Here is a 24,476-nt window from a genome sequence, read left to right as displayed (position 1 = left end):
ATCTGGCATGTGGGTACAGCTGGTAGTTGCGTACAGCCGGTAGTTAGGTACATCTGGCAGGTGGGTACGGCCAATACTGGGGAACAGCCATTAGTTGGGTACATCCAGCAGGTGGGTACAGCCGGAAGTCGAGTACACCCAGCAGGTGGGTACAGCCGATAGTTGGGTACATCTGGCAGGTGGGTACAGCCGGTAGTTGGGTACAGCAGATACTTGGATACAGCCGATAGTTGGGTACAGCAGATGCTCGTCTACAGCCGATAGTTGGGTACAGCCAATAGTCAGGTTCAGTCGGTAGTTGCGTACATCTGGCAGTTGAGTAGAGCTGGCAGGTGAGTACAGCCGGCAGGTGAGTACAGCCGATAGTCGGGTACAGCCGATACTTGGGTACATCCAGTAGTCGGGTTCTGCTGGTAATTGGGTACACCCGGCAGATAGGTACAGCCTGTAGTTGGGTACACCGAGCTGGTGAGCACAGCCATTAGTTGGGTACATCCAGCAGGTGGGTACAGTCGGTAGTCAAATACACCCAGCAGGTGGGTACAGCCGATAGTTTGGTACATCTAGCAGGTGGGTACAGCCGGTAGTTGGGTACAGCAGATACTTGGATACAACCGGTAGTTGGGTACAGCAGATACTCGTCTACAGCCGATAGTTGGGTACAGCCAATAGTCAGGTTCAGTCGGTAGTTGGGTACATCTGGCAGTTGGGTACAGCCGATAGTTGGGTACAGCTGGCAGGTGAGTACAGCCGGCAGGTGAGTACAGCCGATAGTCGGGTACAGCCGATACTTGGGTACATCCAGTAGTCGGGTACAGCCGGTAGTTGGGTACACCCGGAAGATAGGTACAGCCGGTAGTTGGATACACCAGGCGGATGGGTACAGCCGATAGTTGGGTACAGCCGATAGTTGGGTACATCTGGCCGGTAGGTACAGCCGGTAGTTGGGTCAGCTGGTATTTGGGTACATCTGGTAGTTGGGTACAGCCGGCAGTCGGGTAAACCCAGCAGGTGAGTACAGCCGATAGTTGGGTACAGCCCGTAGTCAGGTACATCTGGCATGTGGGTACAGCTGGTAGTTAGGTACATCTGGCAGGTGGGTACAGCCGATAGTTGGGTACATATGGCAGGTGGGTACAGCCGATAGTTGGGTACATCTGGCAGGTGGGTACAGCCGGTAGTTGGGTACAGCAAATAGTTGGGTACAGCCAATAGTTGGGTACAGCCAGTAGTCAGGTGCAGTCGGTAATTGGGTACATCTGGCAGGTGGATACAGCCGGTAGTTGGGTCAGCTGGTAGTTGGATACAGCCGATAGTTGGGTACATCTGGCAGGTGGGTACAGCTAATACTTGGGTACAGCCGATAGTTGGGTACATCTAGCAGGTGGGTACAGCTGATAGTTGGGTACAGCCGGTAGTTGGGTACAGCAGGTAGTTGGGTACATCTGGCAGGTGGGTACAGCCAATAGTTTGGTACATCCAGGAGGAGGGTACAGCAGATAGTTGGGTACATCTGGCAGGCGAATACAGCATACAGGCGATACTTCAGTACATCCAGTAGTCGGGTACATTCTGCAGGTGGGTACAGCCGGCAGATGGGTACAGCCGGTAGTTGGGTACAGCAAATAGTTGGGTACAGCCAATAGTTGGGTACAGCCAGTAGTCAGGTGCAGTCGGTAATTGGGTACATCTGGCAGGTGGATACAGCCGGTAGTTGGGTCAGCTGGTAGTTGGATACAGCCGATAGTTGGGTACATCTGGCAGGTGGGTACAGCTAATACTTGGGTACAGCCGATAGTTGGGTACATCTAGCAGGTGGGTACAGCTGATAGTTGGGTACAGCCGGTAGTTGGGTACAGCAGGTAGTTGGGTACATCTGGCAGGCGGGTACAGCCGATAGTTTGGTACATCCAGGAGGAGGGTACAGCAGATAGTTGGGTACATCTGGCAGGCGAATACAGCATACAGGCGATACTTCAGTAGATCCAGTAGTCGGGTACATTCTGCAGGTGGGTACAGCCGGCAGATGGGTACAGCCGGTAGTTGGGTACAGCCGGCAGGTGAGTACAGCCGGCAGGTGAGTACAGCCGACAGACGGGTACAGCAGATAGTTGGGCAAGTCTGGCAGGCAGGTACAGCCGATAGTTTGGTACATCCAGGAGGAGGGTACAGCCAATAGTTGGGTACATCTGGCAGGCGGGTACAGCCAATAGTTGGGTGAATTCGGCAAGTGGGTACAACCGACTGTTGGGTACATCTGGTAGGTTGGTACAGCCGATAGTTGGGTACAGCCGGCAGGTGCGTACAGCCGATACTTGGGTACATCCGTCAGGTGGGTACAGCCGGTAGTTGGGTACATCTGGCAGGTGGTTACAGCCGGTAGTTGGGTACACCTGGCAGATGGGTACAGCTGGTAGTTGAATACACCCGGCAGATGGGTACAGCCGGTAGTTGGGTACAACTGACAGATGGGTACAGCTGGTAGTTGGATACATCCGACAGACGCTACAGCAGATAGTTGAGTACATCCAGGAGGAGGGTACAGCCGATAATTGGGTACATCCGGCGGGTGGGTACAGCAGGTAGTTGGGTACAGCAGGTAGTTTGGTACATCCAGGAGGAGGGTACAGCAGATAGTTGGGTACATCCGACAGGCGGATACAACAGATAGTTTGGTACATCCAAGAAGAGGGTACAGCCGATAGTTGGGTACAGCCGGCAGGTTGGTACAGCCGATAGTTGGGTACAGCCGGCAGGTGAGTACAACCGATAGTTGGGTACATCCGACAGATGGGTACAGCTGGTAGTTGGGTACATCTGGCAGGTGGGTACAGCCGGTAGTTGGGTACACCCGGCAGATGGGTACACCCGGCAGACGGGTACAGCCGATAGTTGGTAAAATCTGGCAGGTGGGTACAGCCGATAGTTGGGTAAATCCAGCAGGAGGGTACAGCCGATAGTTGGGTACATCCAGCAGGTGGGTACAGCCGACAGTTGGGTACATCCGACAGGTGGGTACAGCAGATAGTTTGGTACATTCAAGAGGAGGGTACAGCCGATAGTTGGGTACAGCCGGCAGGTTGGTACAGCCGATAGTTGGGTACAGCCGGCTGGTGAGTACAGCCGATAGTCAGGTACAGCCGATACTTGGGTACATCCGGCAGGTGGGTACAGCCGGTAGTTGGGTACATCTGGCAGGAGGGTACAGCTGGTAGTTTATTACATTCAAGAGGAGGGTACAGCCGATAGTTGGGTACAGCCGGCAGGTTGGTACAGCCGATAGTTGGGTACAGCCGGCAGGTTGGTACAGCCGATACTTGGGTACATCCGGCAGGTGGGTACAGCTGGTAGTTGGGTACAGCGGATAGTTGGGTACAGCTGGTAGTGGGTACAGCGGATAGTTGGGTACAGCTGGTAGTGGGTACACCCAGTAGTCGGGTACAGCTGGTAGTTGGGTACATCTGGCAGGAGGGTACAGCCGGTAGTCGGGTACAGCTGGTAGTGGGTACAGCTGGTAGTTGGGTACAGCCGGTAGTTGGGTACATCTGGCAGGAGGGTACAGCTGGTAGTTGGGTACAGCTGGTAGTGGGTACAGCTGATAGTGGGTACATCTGGCAGGAGGGTACAGCTGGTAGTTGGGTGCAGCCGGTAGTTGGGTACAGCTGGTAGTGGGTACAGCCAGTAGTTGGGTACAGCCGGTAGTCGGGTACAGCTGGTAGTGGGTACAGCTGGTAGTGGGTACAGCCAGTAGTTGGGTACAGCTGGTAGTTGGGTACAGCCGGTAGTTGGGTACAGCTGGTAGTTGGGTACAGCCGGTAGTTGGGTACAGCGGATAGTTGGGTACAGCTGGTAGTGGGTACAGCCGGTAGTCGGGTACAGCTGGTAGTGGGTACAGCCAGTAGTTGGGCACAGCGGATAGTTGGGTACAGCTGGTAGTGGGTACAGCCGGTAGTTGGGTACAGCTGGTAGTGGGTACAGCCAGTAGTTGGGCACAGCGGATAGTTGGGTACAGCTGGTAGTTGGGTACAGCCGGTAGTTGGGTACAGCTGGTAGTGGGTACAGCCAGTAGTTGGGCACAGCGGATAGTTGGGTACAGCTGGTAGTTGGGTACAGCCGGTAGTTGGGCACAGCGGATAGTTGGGTACAGCTGGTAGTGGGTACAGCCGGTAGTCGGGTACAGCTGGTAGTGGGTACACCCAGCAGGCATGACAGTAAGTTCCCGTGTCTTGCACATGCTCAGTCTGGTCAGGCTCTGTGTCTTGCTCCTCAGGCTTCTGATAACTTCCTGTGCTCCTGCGCCGGGTGGTGCGTTGTCACGTTCCTCCTCGGGGTCTGTGACCGGCACAATGACAACATCATGCTCACCAGCTCCGGCCACATGTTTCACATCGATTTCGGGAAGTTTTTGGGCCACGCTCAGATGTTTGGAAAAATTAAAAGGTGAGAAGTGGAGTAACGAACAGGCGGAGCAGGACTGAGAAGCTCCGAGACCACCGACCGATCGACCCCTAGAAGTCAGTGGCTCCAGGGTGTGAAGGCAGTCTGCTGTACAGGGGACAATACAAGTCTGTGCAGCATGGAGAGGCAGTCTGCTGTACAGGGGACAATACAAGTCTGTGCAGCATGGAGAGGCAGTCTGCTGTACAGGGGACAATACACGTCTGTGCAGCATGGAGAGGCAGTCTGCTGTACAGGGGACAATACAAGTCTGTGCAGCATGGAGAGGCAGTCTACTGTACAGGGGACAATACACGTCTGTGCAGCATGGAGAGGCAGTCTACTGTACAGGGGACAATACACGTCTGTGCAGCATGGAGAGGCAGTGTACTGTACAGGGGACAATACACGTCTGTGCAGCATGGAGAGGCAGTGTACTGTACAGGGGACAATACACGTATGTGCAGCATGGAGAGGCAGTCTGCTGTACAGGGGACAATACACGTATGTGCAGCATGGAGAGGCAGTCTGCTGTACAGGGGACAATACAAGTCTGTGCAGCATGGAGAGGCAGTGTACTGTACAGGGGACAATACACGTCTGTGCAGCATGGAGAGGCAGTGTACTGTACAGGGGACAATACACGTCTGTGCAGCATGGAGAGGCAGTGTACTGTACAGGGGACATTACACGTCTGTGCAGCATGAAGAGGCAGTCTGCTGTACAGGGGACAATACACGTATGTGCAGCATGGAGAGGCAGTCTGCTGTACAGGGGACAATACAAGTCTGTGCAGCATGGAGAGGCATTCTGCTGTACAGGGGACAATACACGTCTGTGCAGCATGGAGAGGCAGTCTGCTGTACAGGGGACAATACACGTCTGTGCAGCATGGAGAGGCAGTGTACTGTACAGGGGACATTACACGTCTGTGCAGCATGAAGAGGCAGTCTGCTGTACAGGGGACAATACACGTATGTGCAGCATGGAGAGGCAGTCTACTGTACAGGGGACAATACAAGTCTGTGCAGCATGGAGAGGCAGTCTGCTGTACAGGGGACAATACACGTCTGTGCAGTATGGAGAGGCAGTCTGCTGTGCAGGGGACAATACAAGTCTGTGCAGCATGGAGAGGCAGTCTACTGTACAGAGGGCAATACAAGTCTGTGCAGCATGGAGAGACAGTCTACTGTACAGCAGATAATACAAGTCTGTGCAGCATGGAGAGGCAGTCTGCTGTGCAGGGGACAATACACGTCTGTGCAGCATGGAGAGGCAGTCTACTGTACAGGGGACAATACAAGTCTGTGCAGCATGGAGAGGCAGTCTGCTGTGCAGGGGACAATACAAGTCTGTGCAGCATGGAGAGGCAGTCTGCTGTGCAGGGGACAATACACGTCTGTGCAGCATGGAGAGGCAGTCTGCTGTGCAGGGGACAATACAAGTCTGTGCAGCATGGAGAGGCAGTGTACTGTACAGGGGACAATACAAGTCTGTGCAGCATGGAGAGGCAGTCTACTGTACAGGGGACAATACAAGTCTGTGCAGCATGGAGAGGCAGTCTACTGTACAGGGGACAATACAAGTCTGTGCAGCATGGAGAGGCAGTCTACTGTACAGGGGACAATACAAGTCTGTGCAGCATGGAGAGGCAGTGTACTGTACAGGGGACAATACAAGTCTGTGCAGCATGGAGAGGCAGTCTACTGTACAGGGGACAATACAAGTCTGTGCAGCATGGAGAGGCAGTGTACTGTACAGGGGACAATACAAGTCTGTGCAGCATGGAGAGGCAGTCTACTGTACAGGGGACAATACAAGTCTGTGCAGCATGGAGAGGCAGTGTACTGTACAGCCGATCATACATTACTATGGGGGAGAGGGCGGAGTGTGCCATCCTGTAATGTGCATGCACAGTTCTTCCCCTGCAGAAGCAGGTCTGCTTATTCCTCTGTGCTGCTGTGCTGGTTTATTTCTCTCATGTATTGAGCGATTCTCATTACCCACAATTCCCGGCGGCCTCCAGGGACCGGGCCCCGTTCATATTCACCACAGAGATGGAGTCGTTCATCACGCAGGAGGGCCGGTGCCCGCAGCGTGCCCAGGACTTTGTGGAGCTCTGCTGCTGCGCCTACAACATGATCCGCCGGCACAGCCGCCTGATCCTCGCCCTCCTGGAGCTGGTGAGCCACATGTGACCCGCCTCTGACTACATCTCTGACCCGCCTCTGACTACATCTCTGACCCGCCTCTGACTACATCTCTGACCCGCCTCTGACTACAGCTCTGACCCGCCTCTGACTACAGCTCTGACCCGCCTCTGACTACATCTCTGACCCGCCTCTGACTACAGCTCTGACCCGCCTCTGACTACAGCTCTGACCCGCCTCTGACTACAGCTCTGACCCGCCTCTGACTACATCTCTGACCCGCCTCTGACTACATCTCTGACCCGCCTCTGACTACATCTCTGACCCGCCTCTGACTACAGCTCTGACCCGCCTCTGACTACATCTCTGACCCGCCTCTGACTACAGCTCTGACCCGCCTCTGACTACAGCTCTGACCCGCCTCTGACTACATCTCTGACCCGCCTCTGACTACAGCTCTGACCCGCCTCTGACTACATCTCTGACCCGCCTCTGACTACAGCTCTGACCCGCCTCTGACTACATCTCTGACCCGCCTCTGACTACATCTCTGACCCGCCTCTGACTACATCTCTGACCCGCCTCGACTACATCTCTGACCCGCCTCTGACTACATCTCTGACCCGCCTCTGACTACAGCTCTGACCCGCCTCTGACTACAGCTCTGACCCGCCTCTGACTACATCTCTGACCCGCCTCTGACTACATCTCTGACCCGCCTCTGACTACAGCTCTGACCCGCCTCTGACTACATCTCTGACCCGCCTCTGACTACAGCTCTGACCCGCCTCTGACTACAGCTCTGACCCGCCTCGACTACATCTCTGACCCACCTCTGACTACATCTCTGACCCGCCTCTGACTACATCTCTGACCCGCCTCTGACTACAGCTCTGACCCGCCTCTGACTACATCTCTGACCCGCCTCTGACTACAGCTCTGACCCGCCTCTGACTACAGCTCTGACCCGCCTCTGACTACAGCTCTGACCCGCCTCTGACTACAGCTCTGACCCGCCTCTGACTACAGCTCTGACCCGCCTCTGACTACAGCTCTGACCCGCCTCTGACTACATCTCTGACCCGCCTCTGACTACAGCTCTGACCCGCCTCTGACTACAGCTCTGACCCGCCTCTGACTACATCTCTGACCCGCCTCTGACTACAGCTCTGACCCGCCTCTGACTACATCTCTGACCCGCCTCTGACTACAGCTCTGACCCGCCTCTGACTACAGCTCTGACCCGCCTCTGACTACAGCTCTGACCCGCCTCTGACTACAGCTCTGACCCGCCTCTGACTACAGCTCTGACCCGCCTCTGACTACATCTCTGACCCGCCTCTGACTACATCTCTGACCCGCCTCTGACTACAGCTCTGACCCGCCTCTGACTACATCTCTGACCCGCCTCTGACTACAGCTCTGACCCGCCTCTGACTACATCTCTGACCCGCCTCTGACTACAGCTCTGACCCGCCTCTGACTACAGCTCTGACCCGCCTCTGACTACAGCTCTGACCCGCCTCTGACTACATCTCTGACCCGCCTCTGACTACATCTCTGACCCGCCTCTGACTACAGCTCTGACCCGCCTCTGACTACATCTCTGACCCGCCTCTGACTACAGCTCTGACCCGCCTCTGACTACAGCTCTGACCCGCCTCTGACTACATCTCTGACCCGCCTCTGACTACATCTCTGACCCGCCTCTGACTACAGCTCTGACCCGCCTCTGACTACATCTCTGACCCGCCTCTGACTACAGCTCTGACCCGCCTCTGACTACAGCTCTGACCCGCCTCTGAATACATCTCTGACCCGCCTCTGACTACATCTCTGACCCGCCTCTGACTACATCTCTGACCCGCCTCTGACTACAGCTCTGACCCGCCTCTGACTACATCTCTGACCCGCCTCTGACTACATCTCTGACCCGCCTCTGACTACAGCTCTGACCCGCCTCTGACTACATCTCTGACCCGCCTCTGACTACAGCTCTGACCCGCCTCTGACTACATCTCTGACCCGCCTCTGACTACAGCTCTGACCCGCCTCTGACTACAGCTCTGACCCGCCTCTGACTACAGCTCTGACCCGCCTCTGACTACAGCTCTGACCCGCCTCTGACTACAGCTCTGACCCGCCTCTAACTACAGCTCTGACCCGCCTCTGACTACAGCTCTGACCCGCCTCTGACTACAGCTCTGACCCGCCTCTGACTACAGCTCTGACCCGCCTCTGACTACAGCTCTGACCCGCCTCTGACTACAGCTCTGACCCGCCTCTGACTACAGCTCTGACCCGCCTCTGACTACAGCTCTGACCCGCCTCTGACTACAGCTCTGACCCGCCTCTGACTACAGCTCTGACCCGCCTCTGACTACAGCTCTGACCCGCCTCTGACTACATCTCTGACCCGCCTCTGACTACATCTCTGACCCGCCTCTGACTACATCTCTGACCCGCCTCTGACTACAGCTCTGACCCGCCTCTGACTACAGCTCTGACCCGCCTCTGACTACAGCTCTGACCCGCCTCTGACTACAGCTCTGACCCGCCTCTGACTACATCTCTGACCCGCCTCTGACTACATCTCTGACCCGCCTCTGACTACAGCTCTGACCCGCCTCTGACTACAGCTCTGACCCGCCTCTGACTACATCTCTGACCCGCCTCTGACTACATCTCTGACCCGCCTCTGACTACAGCTCTGACCCGCCTCTGACTACAGCTCTGACCCGCCTCTGACTACATCTCTGACCCGCCTCTGACTACAGCTCTGACCCGCCTCTGACTACATCTCTGACCCGCCTCTGACTACAGCTCTGACCCGCCTCTGACCCGCCTCTGACTACATCTCTGACCCGCCTCTGACTACATCTCTGACCCGCCTCTGACTACATCTCTGACCCGCCTCTGACTACATCTCTGACCCGCCTCTGACTACAGCTCTGACCCGCCTCTGACTACAGCTCTGACCCGCCTCTGACTACAGCTCTGACCCGCCTCTGACTACATCTCTGACCCGCCTCTGACTACAGCTCTGACCCGCCTCTGACTACAGCTCTGACCCGCCTCTGACTACAGCTCTGACCCGCCTCTGACTACAGCTCTGACCCGCCTCTGACTACATCTCTGACCCGCCTCTGACTACATCTCTGACCCGCCTCTGACTACAGCTCTGACCCGCCTCTGACTACAGCTCTGACCCGCCTCTGACTACAGCTCTGACCCGCCTCTGACTACATCTCTGACCCGCCTCTGACTACATCTCTGACCCGCCTCTGACTACATCTCTGACCCGCCTCTGACTACAGCTCTGACCCGCCTCTGACTACATCTCTGACCCGCCTCTGACTACATCTCTGACCCGCCTCTGACTACATCTCTGACCCGCCTCTGACTACATCTCTGACCCGCCTCTGACTACAGCTCTGACCCGCCTCTGACTACAGCTCTGACCCGCCTCTGACTACAGCTCTGACCCGCCTCTGACTACAGCTCTGACCCGCCTCTGACTACATCTCTGACCCGCCTCTGACTACATCTCTGACCCGCCTCTGACTACAGCTCTGACCCGCCTCTGACTACAGCTCTGACCCGCCTCTGACTACAGCTCTGACCCGCCTCTGACTACATCTCTGACCCGCCTCTGACTACAGCTCTGACCCGCCTCTGACTACAGCTCTGACCCGCCTCTGACTACAGCTCTGACCCGCCTCTGACTACATCTCTGACCCGCCTCTGACTACATCTCTGACCCGCCTCTGACTACATCTCTGACCCGCCTCTGACTACAGCTCTGACCCGCCTCTGACTACATCTCTGACCCGCCTCTGACTACAGCTCTGACCCGCCTCTGACTACATCTCTGACCCGCCTCTGACTACATCTCTGACCCGCCTCTGACTACATCTCTGACCCGCCTCTGACTACATCTCTGACCCGCCTCTGACTACAGCTCTGACCCGCCTCTGACTACATCTCTGACCCGCCTCGACTACATCTCTGACCCGCCTCTGACTACATCTCTGACCCGCCTCTGACTACAGCTCTGACCCGCCTCTGACTACATCTCTGACCCGCCTCTGACTACAGCTCTGACCCGCCTCTGACTACAGCTCTGACCCGCCTCGACTACATCTCTGACCCGCCTCTGACTACATCTCTGACCCGCCTCTGACTACATCTCTGACCCGCCTCTGACTACAGCTCTGACCCGCCTCTGACTACATCTCTGACCCGCCTCTGACTACAGCTCTGACCCGCCTCTGACTACAGCTCTGACCCGCCTCTAACTACATCTCTGACCCGCCTCTGACTACAGCTCTGACCCGCCTCTGACTACATCTCTGACCCGCCTCTGACTACAGCTCTGACCCGCCTCTGACTACAGCTCTGACCCGCCTCTGACTACAGCTCTGACCCGCCTCTGACTACAGCTCTGACCCGCCTCTGACTACAGCTCTGACCCGGCTCTGACTACATCTCTGACCCGCCTCTGACTACATCTCTGACCCGCCTCTGACTACAGCTCTGACCCGCCTCTGACTACATCTCTGACCCGCCTCTGACTACAGCTCTGACCCGCCTCTGACTACATCTCTGACCCGCCTCTGACTACAGCTCTGACCCGCCTCTGACTACAGCTCTGACCCGCCTCTGACTACAGCTCTGACCCGCCTCTGACTACATCTCTGACCCGCCTCTGACTACATCTCTGACCCGCCTCTGACTACAGCTCTGACCCGCCTCTGACTACATCTCTGACCCGCCTCTGACTACAGCTCTGACCCGCCTCTGACTACAGCTCTGACCCGCCTCTGACTACATCTCTGACCCGCCTCTGACTACATCTCTGACCCGCCTCTGACTACAGCTCTGACCCGCCTCTGACTACATCTCTGACCCGCCTCTGACTACAGCTCTGACCCGCCTCTGACTACAGCTCTGACCCGCCTCTGACTACATCTCTGACCCGCCTCTGACTACATCTCTGACCCGCCTCTGACTACAGCTCTGACCCGCCTCTGACTACATCTCTGACCCGCCTCTGACTACATCTCTGACCCGCCTCTGAATACAGCTCTGACCCGCCTCTGACTACATCTCTGACCCGCCTCTGACTACAGCTCTGACCCGCCTCTGACTACAGCTCTGACCCGCCTCTGACTACAGCTCTGACCCGCCTCTGACTACAGCTCTGACCCGCCTCTGACTACAGCTCTGACCCGCCTCTGACTACAGCTCTGACCCGCCTCTGACTACAGCTCTGACCCGCCTCTAACTACAGCTCTGACCCGCCTCTGACTACAGCTCTGACCCGCCTCTGACTACAGCTCTGACCCGCCTCTGACTACAGCTCTGACCCGCCTCTGACTACAGCTCTGACCCGCCTCTGACTACAGCTCTGACCCGCCTCTGACTACAGCTCTGACCCGCCTCTGACTACAGCTCTGACCCGCCTCTGACTACAGCTCTGACCCGCCTCTGACTACAGCTCTGACCCGCCTCTGACTACATCTCTGACCCGCCTCTGACTACAGCTCTGACCCGCCTCTGACTACATCTCTGACCCGCCTCTGACTACATCTCTGACCCGCCTCTGACTACAGCTCTGACCCGCCTCTGACTACAGCTCTGACCCGCCTCTGACTACATCTCTGACCCGCCTCTGACTACATCTCTGACCCGCCTCTGACTACAGCTCTGACCCGCCTCTGACTACAGCTCTGACCCGCCTCTGACTACAGCTCTGACCCGCCTCTGACTACAGCTCTGACCCGCCTCTGACTACAGCTCTGACCCGCCTCTGACTACATCTCTGACCCGCCTCTGACTACATCTCTGACCCGCCTCTGACTACATCTCTGACCCGCCTCTGACTACAGCTCTGACCCGCCTCTGACTACAGTTCTGACCCGCCTCTGACTACAGCTCTGACCCGCCTCTGACTACAGCTCTGACCCGCCTCTGACTACATCTCTGACCCGCCTCTGACTACAGCTCTGACCCGCCTCTGACTACAGCTCTGACCCGCCTCTGACTACAGCTCTGACCCGCCTCTGACTACAGCTCTGACCCGCCTCTGACTACATCTCTGACCCGCCTCTGACTACATCTCTGACCCGCCTCTGACTACAGCTCTGACCCGCCTCTGACTACAGCTCTGACCCGCATCTGACTACAGCTCTGACCCGCCTCTGACTACATCTCTGACCCGCCTCTGACTACATCTCTGACCCGCCTCTGACTACATCTCTGACCCGCCTCTGACTACAGCTCTGACCCGCCTCTGACTACATCTCTGACCCGCCTCTGACTACATCTCTGACCCGCCTCTGACTACATCTCTGACCCGCCTCTGACTACAGCTCTGACCCGCCTCTGACTACAGCTCTGACCCGCCTCTGACTACAGCTCTGACCCGCCTCTGACTACATCTCTGACCCGCCTCTGACTACATCTCTGACCCGCCTCTGACTACAGCTCTGACCCGCCTCTGACTACAGCTCTGACCCGCCTCTGACTACAGCTCTGACCCGCCTCTGACTACATCTCTGACCCGCCTCTGACTACAGCTCTGACCCGCCTCTGACTACAGCTCTGACCCGCCTCTGACTACAGCTCTGACCCGCCTCTGACTACATCTCTGACCCGCCTCTGACTACAGCTCTGACCCGCCTCTGACTACAGCTCTGACCCGCCTCTGACTACAGCTCTGACCCGCCTCTGACTACAGCTCTGACCCGCCTCTGACTACAGCTCTGACCCGCCTCTGACTACATCTCTGACCCCCCTCTGACTACATCTCTGAACCGCCTCTGACTACCCTGCCATCTCTGACACCTGCCTCTGACTACAGCTCTGACCCGCCTCTAACTACATCTCTGACCCGCCTCTGACTACATCTCTGACCCGCCTCTGACTACATCTCTGACCCGCCTCTGACTACATCTCTGACCCCCCTCTAACTACATCTCTGACCCGCCTCTGACTACATCTCTGACCCGCCTCTGACTACATCTCTGACCCGCCTCTGACTACATCTCTGACCCGCCTCTGACTACAGCTCTGACCCGCCTCTGACTACAGCTCTGACCCGCCTCGACTACATCTCTGACCCGCCTCTGACTACATCTCTGACCCGCCTCTGACTACATCTCTGACCCGCCTCTGACTACCCTGCCATCTCTGACACCTGCCTCTGACTACAGCTCTGACCCGCCTCTGACTACATCTCTGACCCGCCTCTGACTACATCTCTGACCCGCCTCTGACTACCCTGCCATCTCTGACACCCGCCTCTGACTACAGCTCTGACCCGCCTCTGACTACATCTCTGACCCGCCTCTGACTACAGCTCTGACCCGCCTCTGACTACAGCTCTGACCCGCCTCTGACTACATCTCTGACCCGCCTCTGACTACCCTGCCATCTCTGACACCCGCCTCTGACTACAGCTCTGACCCGCCTCTGACTACATCTCTGACCCGCCTCTGACTACAGCTCTGACCCGCCTCTGACTACATCTCTGACCCGCCTCTGACTACAGCTCTGACCCGCCTCTGACTACAGCTCTGACCCGCCTCTGACTACCCTGCCATCTCTGACACCCGCCTCTGACTACCCTGCCATCTCTGACACCCGCATCTGACTACAGCTCTGACCCGCCTCTGACATCTCTGACACCCGCCTCTGACTACCCTGCCATCTCTGACACCCGCCTCTGACTACCCTGCCATCTCTGACACCCGCATCTGACTACCCTGCCATCTCTGACCCACCTCTGACTACCCTGCCATCTCTGACACCCGCCTCTGACTACATCTCTGACCCGCCTCTGACATCTGACCCGCCTCTGACTACCCTGCCATCTCTGACACCCGCCTCTGACTACAGCTCTGACCCGCCTCTGACTACCCTGCCATCTCTGACACCCGCCTCTGACTACATCTCTGACCCGCCTCTCACTACCCTGCCATCTCTGACCCGCCTCTGACTACATCTCTGACCCGCCTCTGACATCTGACCCGCCTCTGACTACCCTGCCATCTCTGACACCCGCCTCTGACTACAGCTCTGACCCGCCTCTGACTACCCTGCCATCTCTGACCCGCCTCTGACTACATCTCTGACCCGCCTCTGACATCTGACCCGCCTCTGACTACCCTGCCATCTCTGACCCGCCTCTGACTACAGCTCTGACCCGCCTCTGACTACCCTGCCATCTCTGACACCCGCCTCTGACTACATCTCTGACCCGCCTCTGACATCTCTGACCCGCCTCTGACTACCCTGCCATCTCTGACACCCGCCTCTGACTACCCTGCCATCTCTGACACCCGCATCTGACTACCCTGCCATCTCTGACCCACCTCTGACTACCCTGCCATCTCTGACCCGCCTCTGACTACATCTCTGACCCGCCTCTGACATCTGACCCGCCTCTGACTACCCTGCCATCTCTGACACCCGCCTCTGACTACCCTGCCATCTCTGACACCCGCCTCTGACTACCCTGCCATCTCTGACCCGCCTCTGACTACATCTCTGACCCGCCTCTGACATCTCTGACCCGCCTCTGACTACCCTGCCATCTCTAACACCCGCCTCTGACTACCCTGCCATCTCTGACCCGCCTCTGACTACCCTGCCATCTCTGACCCGCCTCTGACTACATCTCTGATCCGCCTCTGACTGCCCTGCCATCTCTGACCCGCCTCGGACTACCCTGCCATCTCTGACCCGCCTCTGACTACATCTCTGACCCGCCTCTGACTACCCTGCCATCTCTGACCCGCCTCTGACTACCCTGCCATCTCTGACCCGCCTCTGACTACATCTCTGACCCGCCTCTGACATCTCTGACCCGCCTCTGACTACCCTGCCATCTCTGACACCCGCCTCTGACTACAGCTCTGACCCGCCTCTGACTACCCTGCCATCTCTGACCCGCCTCTGACTACATCTCTGACCCGCCTCTGACATCTGACCCGCCTCTGACTACCCTGCCATCTCTGACCCGCCTCTGACTACAGCTCTGACCCGCCTCTGACTACCCTGCCATCTCTGACACCCGCCTCTGACTACATCTCTGACCCGCCTCTGACATCTCTGACCCGCCTCTGACTACCCTGCCATCTCTGACACCCGCCTCTGACTACCCTGCCATCTCTGACACCCGCCTCTGACTACCCTGCCATCTCTGACCCACCTCTGACTACCCTGCCATCTCTGACCCGCCTCTGACTACATCTCTGACCCGCCTCTGACATCTGACCCGCCTCTGACTACCCTGCCATCTCTGACACCCGCCTCTGACTACCCTGCCATCTCTGACACCCGCCTCTGACTACCCTGCCATCTCTGACCCGCCTCTGACTACCCTGCCATCTCTGACCCGCCTCTGACTACATCTCTGACCCGCCTCTGACATCTCTGACCCGCCTCTGACTACCCTGCCATCTCTAACACCCGCCTCTGACTACCCTGCCATCTCTGACCCGCCTCTGACTACCCTGCCATCTCTGACCCGCCTCTGACTACATCTCTGATCCGCCTCTGACTGCCCTGCCATCTCTGACCCGCCTCGGACTACCCTGCCATCTCTGACCCGCCTCTGACTACATCTCTGACCCGCCTCTGACTACCCTGCCATCTCTGACCCGCCTCTGACTACCCTGCCATCTCTGACCCGCCTCTGACTACATCTCTGACCCGCCTCTGACATCTCTGACCCGCCTCTGATTACCCTGCCATCTCTGACACCCGCCTCTGACTACCCTGCCATCTCTGACCCGCCTCTGACTACCCTGCCATCTCTGACCCGCCTCTGACTACATCTCTGACCCGCCTCTGACATCTCTGACCCGCCTCTGACTACCCTGCCATCTCTGACGCCCGCCTCTGACTACCCTGCCATCTCTGACCCGCCTCTGACTACCCTGCCATCTCTGACCCGCCTGACTACCCTGCCATCTCTGACCCGCCTCTGACTACCCTGCCATCTCTGACCCGCCTCTGACTACATCTCTGACCCGCCTCTGACTGCCCTGCCATCTCTGACCCGCCTCTGACTACAGCTCTGACCCGCCTCTGACTACAGCTCTGACCCGCCTCTGACTACATCTCTGACCCGCCTCTGACTACATCTCTGACCCGCCTCTGACTACAGCTCTGACCCGCCTCTGACTACATCTCTGACCCGCCTCTGACTACAGCTCTGACCCGCCTCTGACTACAGCTCTGACCCGCCTCTGAATACATCTCTGACCCGCCTCTGACTACATCTCTGACCCGCCTCTGACTACATCTCTGACCCGCCTCTGACTACAGCTCTGACCCGCCTCTGACTACATCTCTGACCCGCCTCTGACTACATCTCTGACCCGCCTCTGACTACAGCTCTGACCCGCCTCTGACTACATCTCTGACCCGCCTCTGACTACAGCTCTGACCCGCCTCTGACTACATCTCTGACCCGCCTCTGACTACAGCTCTGACCCGCCTCTGACTACAGCTCTGACCCGCCTCTGACTACAGCTCTGACCCGCCTCTGACTACAGCTCTGACCCGCCTCTGACTACAGCTCTGACCCGCCTCTAACTACAGCTCTGACCCGCCTCTGACTACAGCTCTGACCCGCCTCTGACTACAGCTCTGACCCGCCTCTGACTACAGCTCTGACCCGCCTCTGACTACAGCTCTGACCCGCCTCTGACTACAGCTCTGACCCGCCTCTGACTACAGCTCTGACCCGCCTCTGACTACAGCTCTGACCCGCCTCTGACTACAGCTCTGACCCGCCTCTGACTACAGCTCTGACCCGCCTCTGACTACAGCTCTGACCCGCCTCTGACTACAGCTCTGACCCGCCTCTGACTACATCTCTGACCCGCCTCTGACTACATCTCTGACCCGCCTCTGACTACAGCTCTGACCCGCCTCTGACTACAGCTCTGACCCGCCTCTGACTACAGCTCTGACCCGCCTCTGACTACATCTCTGACCCGCCTCTGACTACATCTCTGACCCGCCTCTGACTACAGCTCTGACCCGCCTCTGACTACAGCTCTGACCCGCCTCTGACTACAGCTCTGACCCGCCTCTGACTACAGCTCTGACCCGCCTCTGACTACAGCTCTGACCCGCCTCTGACTACATCTCTGACCCGCCTCTGACTACATCTCTGACCCGCCTCTGACTACATCTCTGACCCGCCTCTGACTACAGCTCTGACCCGCCTCTGACTACAGTTCTGACCCGCCTCTGACTACAGCTCTGACCCGCCTCTGACTACAGCTCTGACCCGCCTCTGACTACATCTCTGACCCGCCTCTGACTACAGCTCTGACCCGCCTCTGACTACAGCTCTGACCCGCCTCTGACTACAGCTCTGACCCGCCTCTGACTACAGCTCTGACCCGCCTCTGACTACATCTCTGACCCGCCTCTGACTACATCTCTGACCCGCCTCTGACTACAGCTCTGACCCGCCTCTGACTACAGCTCTGACCCGCATCTGACTACAGCTCTGACCCGCCTCTGACTACATCTCTGACCCGCCTCTGACTACATCTCTGACCCGCCTCTGACTACATCTCTGACCCGCCTCTGACTACAGCTCTGACCCGCCTCTGACTACATCTCTGACCCGCCTCTGACTACATCTCTGACCCGCCTCTGACTACATCTCTGACCCGCCTCTGACTACATCTCTGACCCGCCTCTGACTACAGCTCTGACCCGCCTCTGACTACAGCTCTGACCCGCCTCTGACTACAGCTCTGACCCGCCTCTGACTACATCTCTGACCCGCCTCTGACTACATCTCTGACCCGCCTCTGACTACAGCTCTGACCCGCCTCTGACTACAGCTCTGACCCGCCTCTGACTACAGCTCTGACCCGCCTCTGACTACATCTCTGACCCGCCTCTGACTACAGCTCTGACCCGCCTCTGACTACAGCTCTGACCCGCCTCTGACTACAGCTCTGACCCGCCTCTGACTACATCTCTGACCCGCCTCTGACTACAGCTCTGACCCGCCTCTGACTACAGCTCTGACCCGCCTCTGACTACAGCTCTGACCCGCCTCTGACTACAGCTCTGACCCGCCTCTGACTACAGCTCTGACCCGCCTCTGACTACATCTCTGACCCCCCTCTGACTACATCTCTGACCCGCCTCTGACTACCCTGCCATCTCTGACACCTGCCTCTGACTACAGCTCTGACCCGCCTCTAACTACATCTCTGACCCGCCTCTGACTACATCTCTGACCCGCCTCTGACTACATCTCTGACCCGCCTCTGACTACATCTCTGACCCCCCTCTAACTACATCTCTGACCCGCCTCTGACTACATCTCTGACCCGCCTCTGACTACATCTCTGACCCGCCTCTGACTACATCTCTGACCCGCCTCTGACTACATCTCTGACCCGCCTCTGACTACAGCTCTGACCCGCCTCTGACTACAGCTCTGACCCGCCTCGACTACATCTCTGACCCGCCTCTGACTACATCTCTGACCCGCCTCTGACTACATCTCTGACCCGCCTCTGACTACCCTGCCATCTCTGACACCTGCCTCTGACTACAGCTCTGACCCGCCTCTGACTACATCTCTGACCCGCCTCTGACTACATCTCTGACCCGCCTCTGACTACCCTGCCATCTCTGACACCCGCCTCTGACTACAGCTCTGACCCGCCTCTGACTACATCTCTGACCCGCCTCTGACTACAGCTCTGACCCGCCTCTGACTACAGCTCTGACCCGCCTCTGACTACATCTCTGACCCGCCTCTGACTACCCTGCCATCTCTGACACCCGCCTCTGACTACAGCTCTGACCCGCCTCTGACTACATCTCTGACCCGCCTCTGACTACAGCTCTGACCCGCCTCTGACTACATCTCTGACCCGCCTCTGACTACAGCTCTGACCCGCCTCTGACTACAGCTCTGACCCGCCTCTGACTACCCTGCCATCTCTGACACCCGCCTCTGACTACCCTGCCATCTCTGACACCCGCATCTGACTACAGCTCTGACCCGCCTCTGACATCTCTGACACCCGCCTCTGACTACCCTGCCATCTCTGACACCCGCCTCTGACTACCCTGCCATCTCTGACACCCGCATCTGACTACCCTGCCATCTCTGACCCACCTCTGACTACCCTGCCATCTCTGACACCCGCCTCTGACTACATCTCTGACCCGCCTCTGACATCTGACCCGCCTCTGACTACCCTGCCATCTCTGACACCCGCCTCTGACTACAGCTCTGACCCGCCTCTGACTACCCTGCCATCTCTGACACCCGCCTCTGACTACATCTCTGACCCGCCTCTCACTACCCTGCCATCTCTGACCCGCCTCTGACTACATCTCTGACCCGCCTCTGACATCTGACCCGCCTCTGACTACCCTGCCATCTCTGACACCCGCCTCTGACTACAGCTCTGACCCGCCTCTGACTACCCTGCCATCTCTGACCCGCCTCTGACTACATCTCTGACCCGCCTCTGACATCTGACCCGCCTCTGACTACCCTGCCATCTCTGACCCGCCTCTGACTACAGCTCTGACCCGCCTCTGACTACCCTGCCATCTCTGACACCCGCCTCTGACTACATCTCTGACCCGCCTCTGACATCTCTGACCCGCCTCTGACTACCCTGCCATCTCTGACACCCGCCTCTGACTACCCTGCCATCTCTGACACCCGCATCTGACTACCCTGCCATCTCTGACCCACCTCTGACTACCCTGCCATCTCTGACCCGCCTCTGACTACATCTCTGACCCGCCTCTGACATCTGACCCGCCTCTGACTACCCTGCCATCTCTGACACCCGCCTCTGACTACCCTGCCATCTCTGACACCCGCCTCTGACTACCCTGCCATCTCTGACCCGCCTCTGACTACATCTCTGACCCGCCTCTGACATCTCTGACCCGCCTCTGACTACCCTGCCATCTCTAACACCCGCCTCTGACTACCCTGCCATCTCTGACCCGCCTCTGACTACCCTGCCATCTCTGACCCGCCTCTGACTACATCTCTGATCCGCCTCTGACTGCCCTGCCATCTCTGACCCGCCTCGGACTACCCTGCCATCTCTGACCCGCCTCTGACTACATCTCTGACCCGCCTCTGACTACCCTGCCATCTCTGACCCGCCTCTGACTACCCTGCCATCTCTGACCCGCCTCTGACTACATCTCTGACCCGCCTCTGACATCTCTGACCCGCCTCTGACTACCCTGCCATCTCTGACACCCGCCTCTGACTACAGCTCTGACCCGCCTCTGACTACCCTGCCATCTCTGACCCGCCTCTGACTACATCTCTGACCCGCCTCTGACATCTGACCCGCCTCTGACTACCCTGCCATCTCTGACCCGCCTCTGACTACAGCTCTGACCCGCCTCTGACTACCCTGCCATCTCTGACACCCGCCTCTGACTACATCTCTGACCCGCCTCTGACATCTCTGACCCGCCTCTGACTACCCTGCCATCTCTGACACCCGCCTCTGACTACCCTGCCATCTCTGACACCCGCCTCTGACTACCCTGCCATCTCTGACCCACCTCTGACTACCCTGCCATCTCTGACCCGCCTCTGACTACATCTCTGACCCGCCTCTGACATCTGACCCGCCTCTGACTACCCTGCCATCTCTGACACCCGCCTCTGACTACCCTGCCATCTCTGACACCCGCCTCTGACTACCCTGCCATCTCTGACCCGCCTCTGACTACCCTGCCATCTCTGACCCGCCTCTGACTACATCTCTGACCCGCCTCTGACATCTCTGACCCGCCTCTGACTACCCTGCCATCTCTAACACCCGCCTCTGACTACCCTGCCATCTCTGACCCGCCTCTGACTACCCTGCCATCTCTGACCCGCCTCTGACTACATCTCTGATCCGCCTCTGACTGCCCTGCCATCTCTGACCCGCCTCGGACTACCCTGCCATCTCTGACCCGCCTCTGACTACATCTCTGACCCGCCTCTGACTACCCTGCCATCTCTGACCCGCCTCTGACTACCCTGCCATCTCTGACCCGCCTCTGACTACATCTCTGACCCGCCTCTGACATCTCTGACCCGCCTCTGATTACCCTGCCATCTCTGACACCCGCCTCTGACTACCCTGCCATCTCTGACCCGCCTCTGACTACCCTGCCATCTCTGACCCGCCTCTGACTACATCTCTGACCCGCCTCTGACATCTCTGACCCGCCTCTGACTACCCTGCCATCTCTGACGCCCGCCTCTGACTACCCTGCCATCTCTGACCCGCCTCTGACTACCCTGCCATCTCTGACCCGCCTGACTACCCTGCCATCTCTGACCCGCCTCTGACTACCCTGCCATCTCTGACCCGCCTCTGACTACATCTCTGACCCGCCTCTGACTGCCCTGCCATCTCTGACCCGCCTCTGACTACCCTGCCATCTCTGACCCGCCTCTGACTACCCTGCCATCTCTGACCCGCCTCTGACTACCGTGCCATCTCTGACCCGCCTCTGACTACCCTGCCATCTCTGACCTGCCTCTGACTACCCTGCCATCTCTGACCCACCTCTGACTGCCCTGCCATCTCTGACCCGCCTCTGACTACCCTGCCATCTCTGACCCACCTCTGACTATCCTGCCATCTCTGACCCGCCTCTGACTACCCTGCCATCTCTGACCCACCTCTGACTATCCTGCCATCTCTGACCCGCCTCTGACTACCCTGCCACCTCTGACCCACCTCTGACTGCCCTGCCATCTCTGACCCGCCTCTGACTACCCTGCCATCTCTGACCCGCCTCTGACTACCGTGCCATCTCTGACCCGCCTCTGACTACCGTGCCATCTCTGACCCGCCTCTGACTACCCTGCCATCTCTGACCCGCCTCTGACTACCCTGCCATCTCTGACCCGCCTCTGACTACATCTCTGACCCGCCTCTGACATCTCTGACCCGCCTCTGACTACCCTGCCATCTCTAACACCCGCCTCTGACTACCCTGCCATCTCTGACCCGCCTCTGACTACCCTGCCATCTCTGACCCGCCTCTGACTACATCTCTGATCCGCCTCTGACTGCCCTGCCATCTCTGACCCGCCTCGGACTACCCTGCCATCTCTGACCCGCCTCTGACTACATCTCTGACCCGCCTCTGACTACCCTGCCATCTCTGACCCGCCTCTGACTACCCTGCCATCTCTGACCCGCCTCTGACTACATCTCTGACCCGCCTCTGACATCTCTGACCCGCCTCTGACTACCCTGCCATCTCTGACGCCCGCCTCTGACTACCCTGCCATCTCTGACCCGCCTCTGACTACCCTGCCATCTCTGACCCGCCTGACTACCCTGCCATCTCTGACCCGCCTCTGACTACCCTGCCATCTCTGACCCGCCTCTGACTACATCTCTGACCCGCCTCTGACTGCCCTGCCATCTCTGACCCGCCTCTGACTACCCTGCCATCTCTGACCCGCCTCTGACTACCCTGCCATCTCTGACCCGCCTCTGACTACCGTGCCATCTCTGACCCACCTCTGACTACCCTGCCATCTCTGACCTGCCTCTGACTACCCTGCCATCTCTGACCCACCTCTGACTGCCCTGCCATCTCTGACCCGCCTCTGACTACCCTGCCATCTCTGACCCACCTCTGACTATCCTGCCATCTCTGACCCGCCTCTGACTACCCTGCCATCTCTGACCCACCTCTGACTATCCTGCCATCTCTGACCCGCCTCTGACTACCCTGCCATCTCTGACCCACCTCTGACTGCCCTGCCATCTCTGACCCGCCTCTGACTACCCTGCCATCTCTGACCCGCCTCTGACTACCGTGCCATCTCTGACCCGCCTCTGACTACCGTGCCATCTCTGACCCGCCTCTGACTACCCTGCCATCTCTGACCCGCCTCTGACTACCCTGCCATCTCTGACCCGCCTCTGACTACCCTGCCATCTCTGACCCGCCTCTGACTGCATCTCTGACCCGCCTCTGACTACCCTGCCATCTCTGACTCGACTCTGACTGCCCTGCCATCTCTGACCCGCCTCTGACTGCCCTGCCATCTCTGACCCGCCTCTGACTACCCTGCCATCTCTGACCCGCCTCTGACTACCCTGCCATCTCTGACCCGCCTCTGACTACCCTGCCATCTCTGACCCGCCTCTGACTACCCTGCCATCTCTGACCTGCCTCTGACTACATCTCTGACCCGCCTCTGACTACCCTGCCATCTCTGACTCGACTCTGACTGCCCTTCCATCTCTGACCCGCCTCTGACTGCCCTGCCATCTCTGACCCGCCTCTGACTACCCTGCCATCTTTGACTCGACTCTGACTGCCCTGCCATCTCTGACCCGTCTCTGACTACCCTGCCATTTTTGACTCGACTCTGACTGCCCTGCCATCTCTGACCCGCCTCTGACTACCGTGCCATCTCTGACCCGCCTCTGACTACCGTGCCATCTCTGACCCGCCTCTGACTACCGTGCCATCTCTGACCCGCCTCTGACTACCCTGCCATCTCTGACTCGACTCTGACTGCCCTGCCATCTCTGACCCGCCTCTGACTGCCCTGCCATCTCTGACCCGCCTCTGACTACCCTGCCATCTTTGACTCGACTCTGACTGCCCTGCCATCTCTGACCCGCCTCTGACTACCCTGCCATCTTTGACTCGACTCTGACTGCCCTGCCATCTCTGACCCGCCTCTGACTGCCCTGCCATCTCTGACCCGCCTCTGACTACCCTGCCATCTCTGACCCGCCTCTGAATACTCTGCCATCTCTGACCCGCCTCTGACTGCCCTGCCATCTCTGACCCACCTCTGACTGCCCTGCCATC

General features: G+C 58.2%; 1 protein-coding gene across 10 annotated transcripts in view; it reads left to right on the top strand.

The window, feature by feature from the left end:
* Nucleotides 1-24,476, top strand: part of PIK3C2G (phosphatidylinositol-4-phosphate 3-kinase catalytic subunit type 2 gamma) — a 168,776-nt gene that overhangs the window by 137,409 nt on the left and 6,891 nt on the right. For all 10 annotated transcript variants that reach the window (XM_073650578.1, XM_073650580.1, XM_073650579.1 and 7 more), the window contains 2 exons: nucleotides 4,271-4,440; nucleotides 6,464-6,620. In XM_073650578.1, the coding sequence (XP_073506679.1) occupies nucleotides 4,271-4,440; nucleotides 6,464-6,620 (327 nt within the window). The remainder of the gene's footprint in view (nucleotides 1-4,270; nucleotides 4,441-6,463; nucleotides 6,621-24,476) is intronic.

This window comes from Phyllobates terribilis, unplaced genomic scaffold (genome assembly GCF_046119375.1).
Source record: "Phyllobates terribilis strain yellow unplaced genomic scaffold, ASM4611937v1 Scaffold_10__3_contigs__length_209671492, whole genome shotgun sequence".
In the NCBI taxonomy this organism is placed as follows: Eukaryota; Metazoa; Chordata; class Amphibia; order Anura; family Dendrobatidae; genus Phyllobates; species Phyllobates terribilis.
This window is presented reverse-complemented; position numbering and strand designations above follow the sequence as displayed.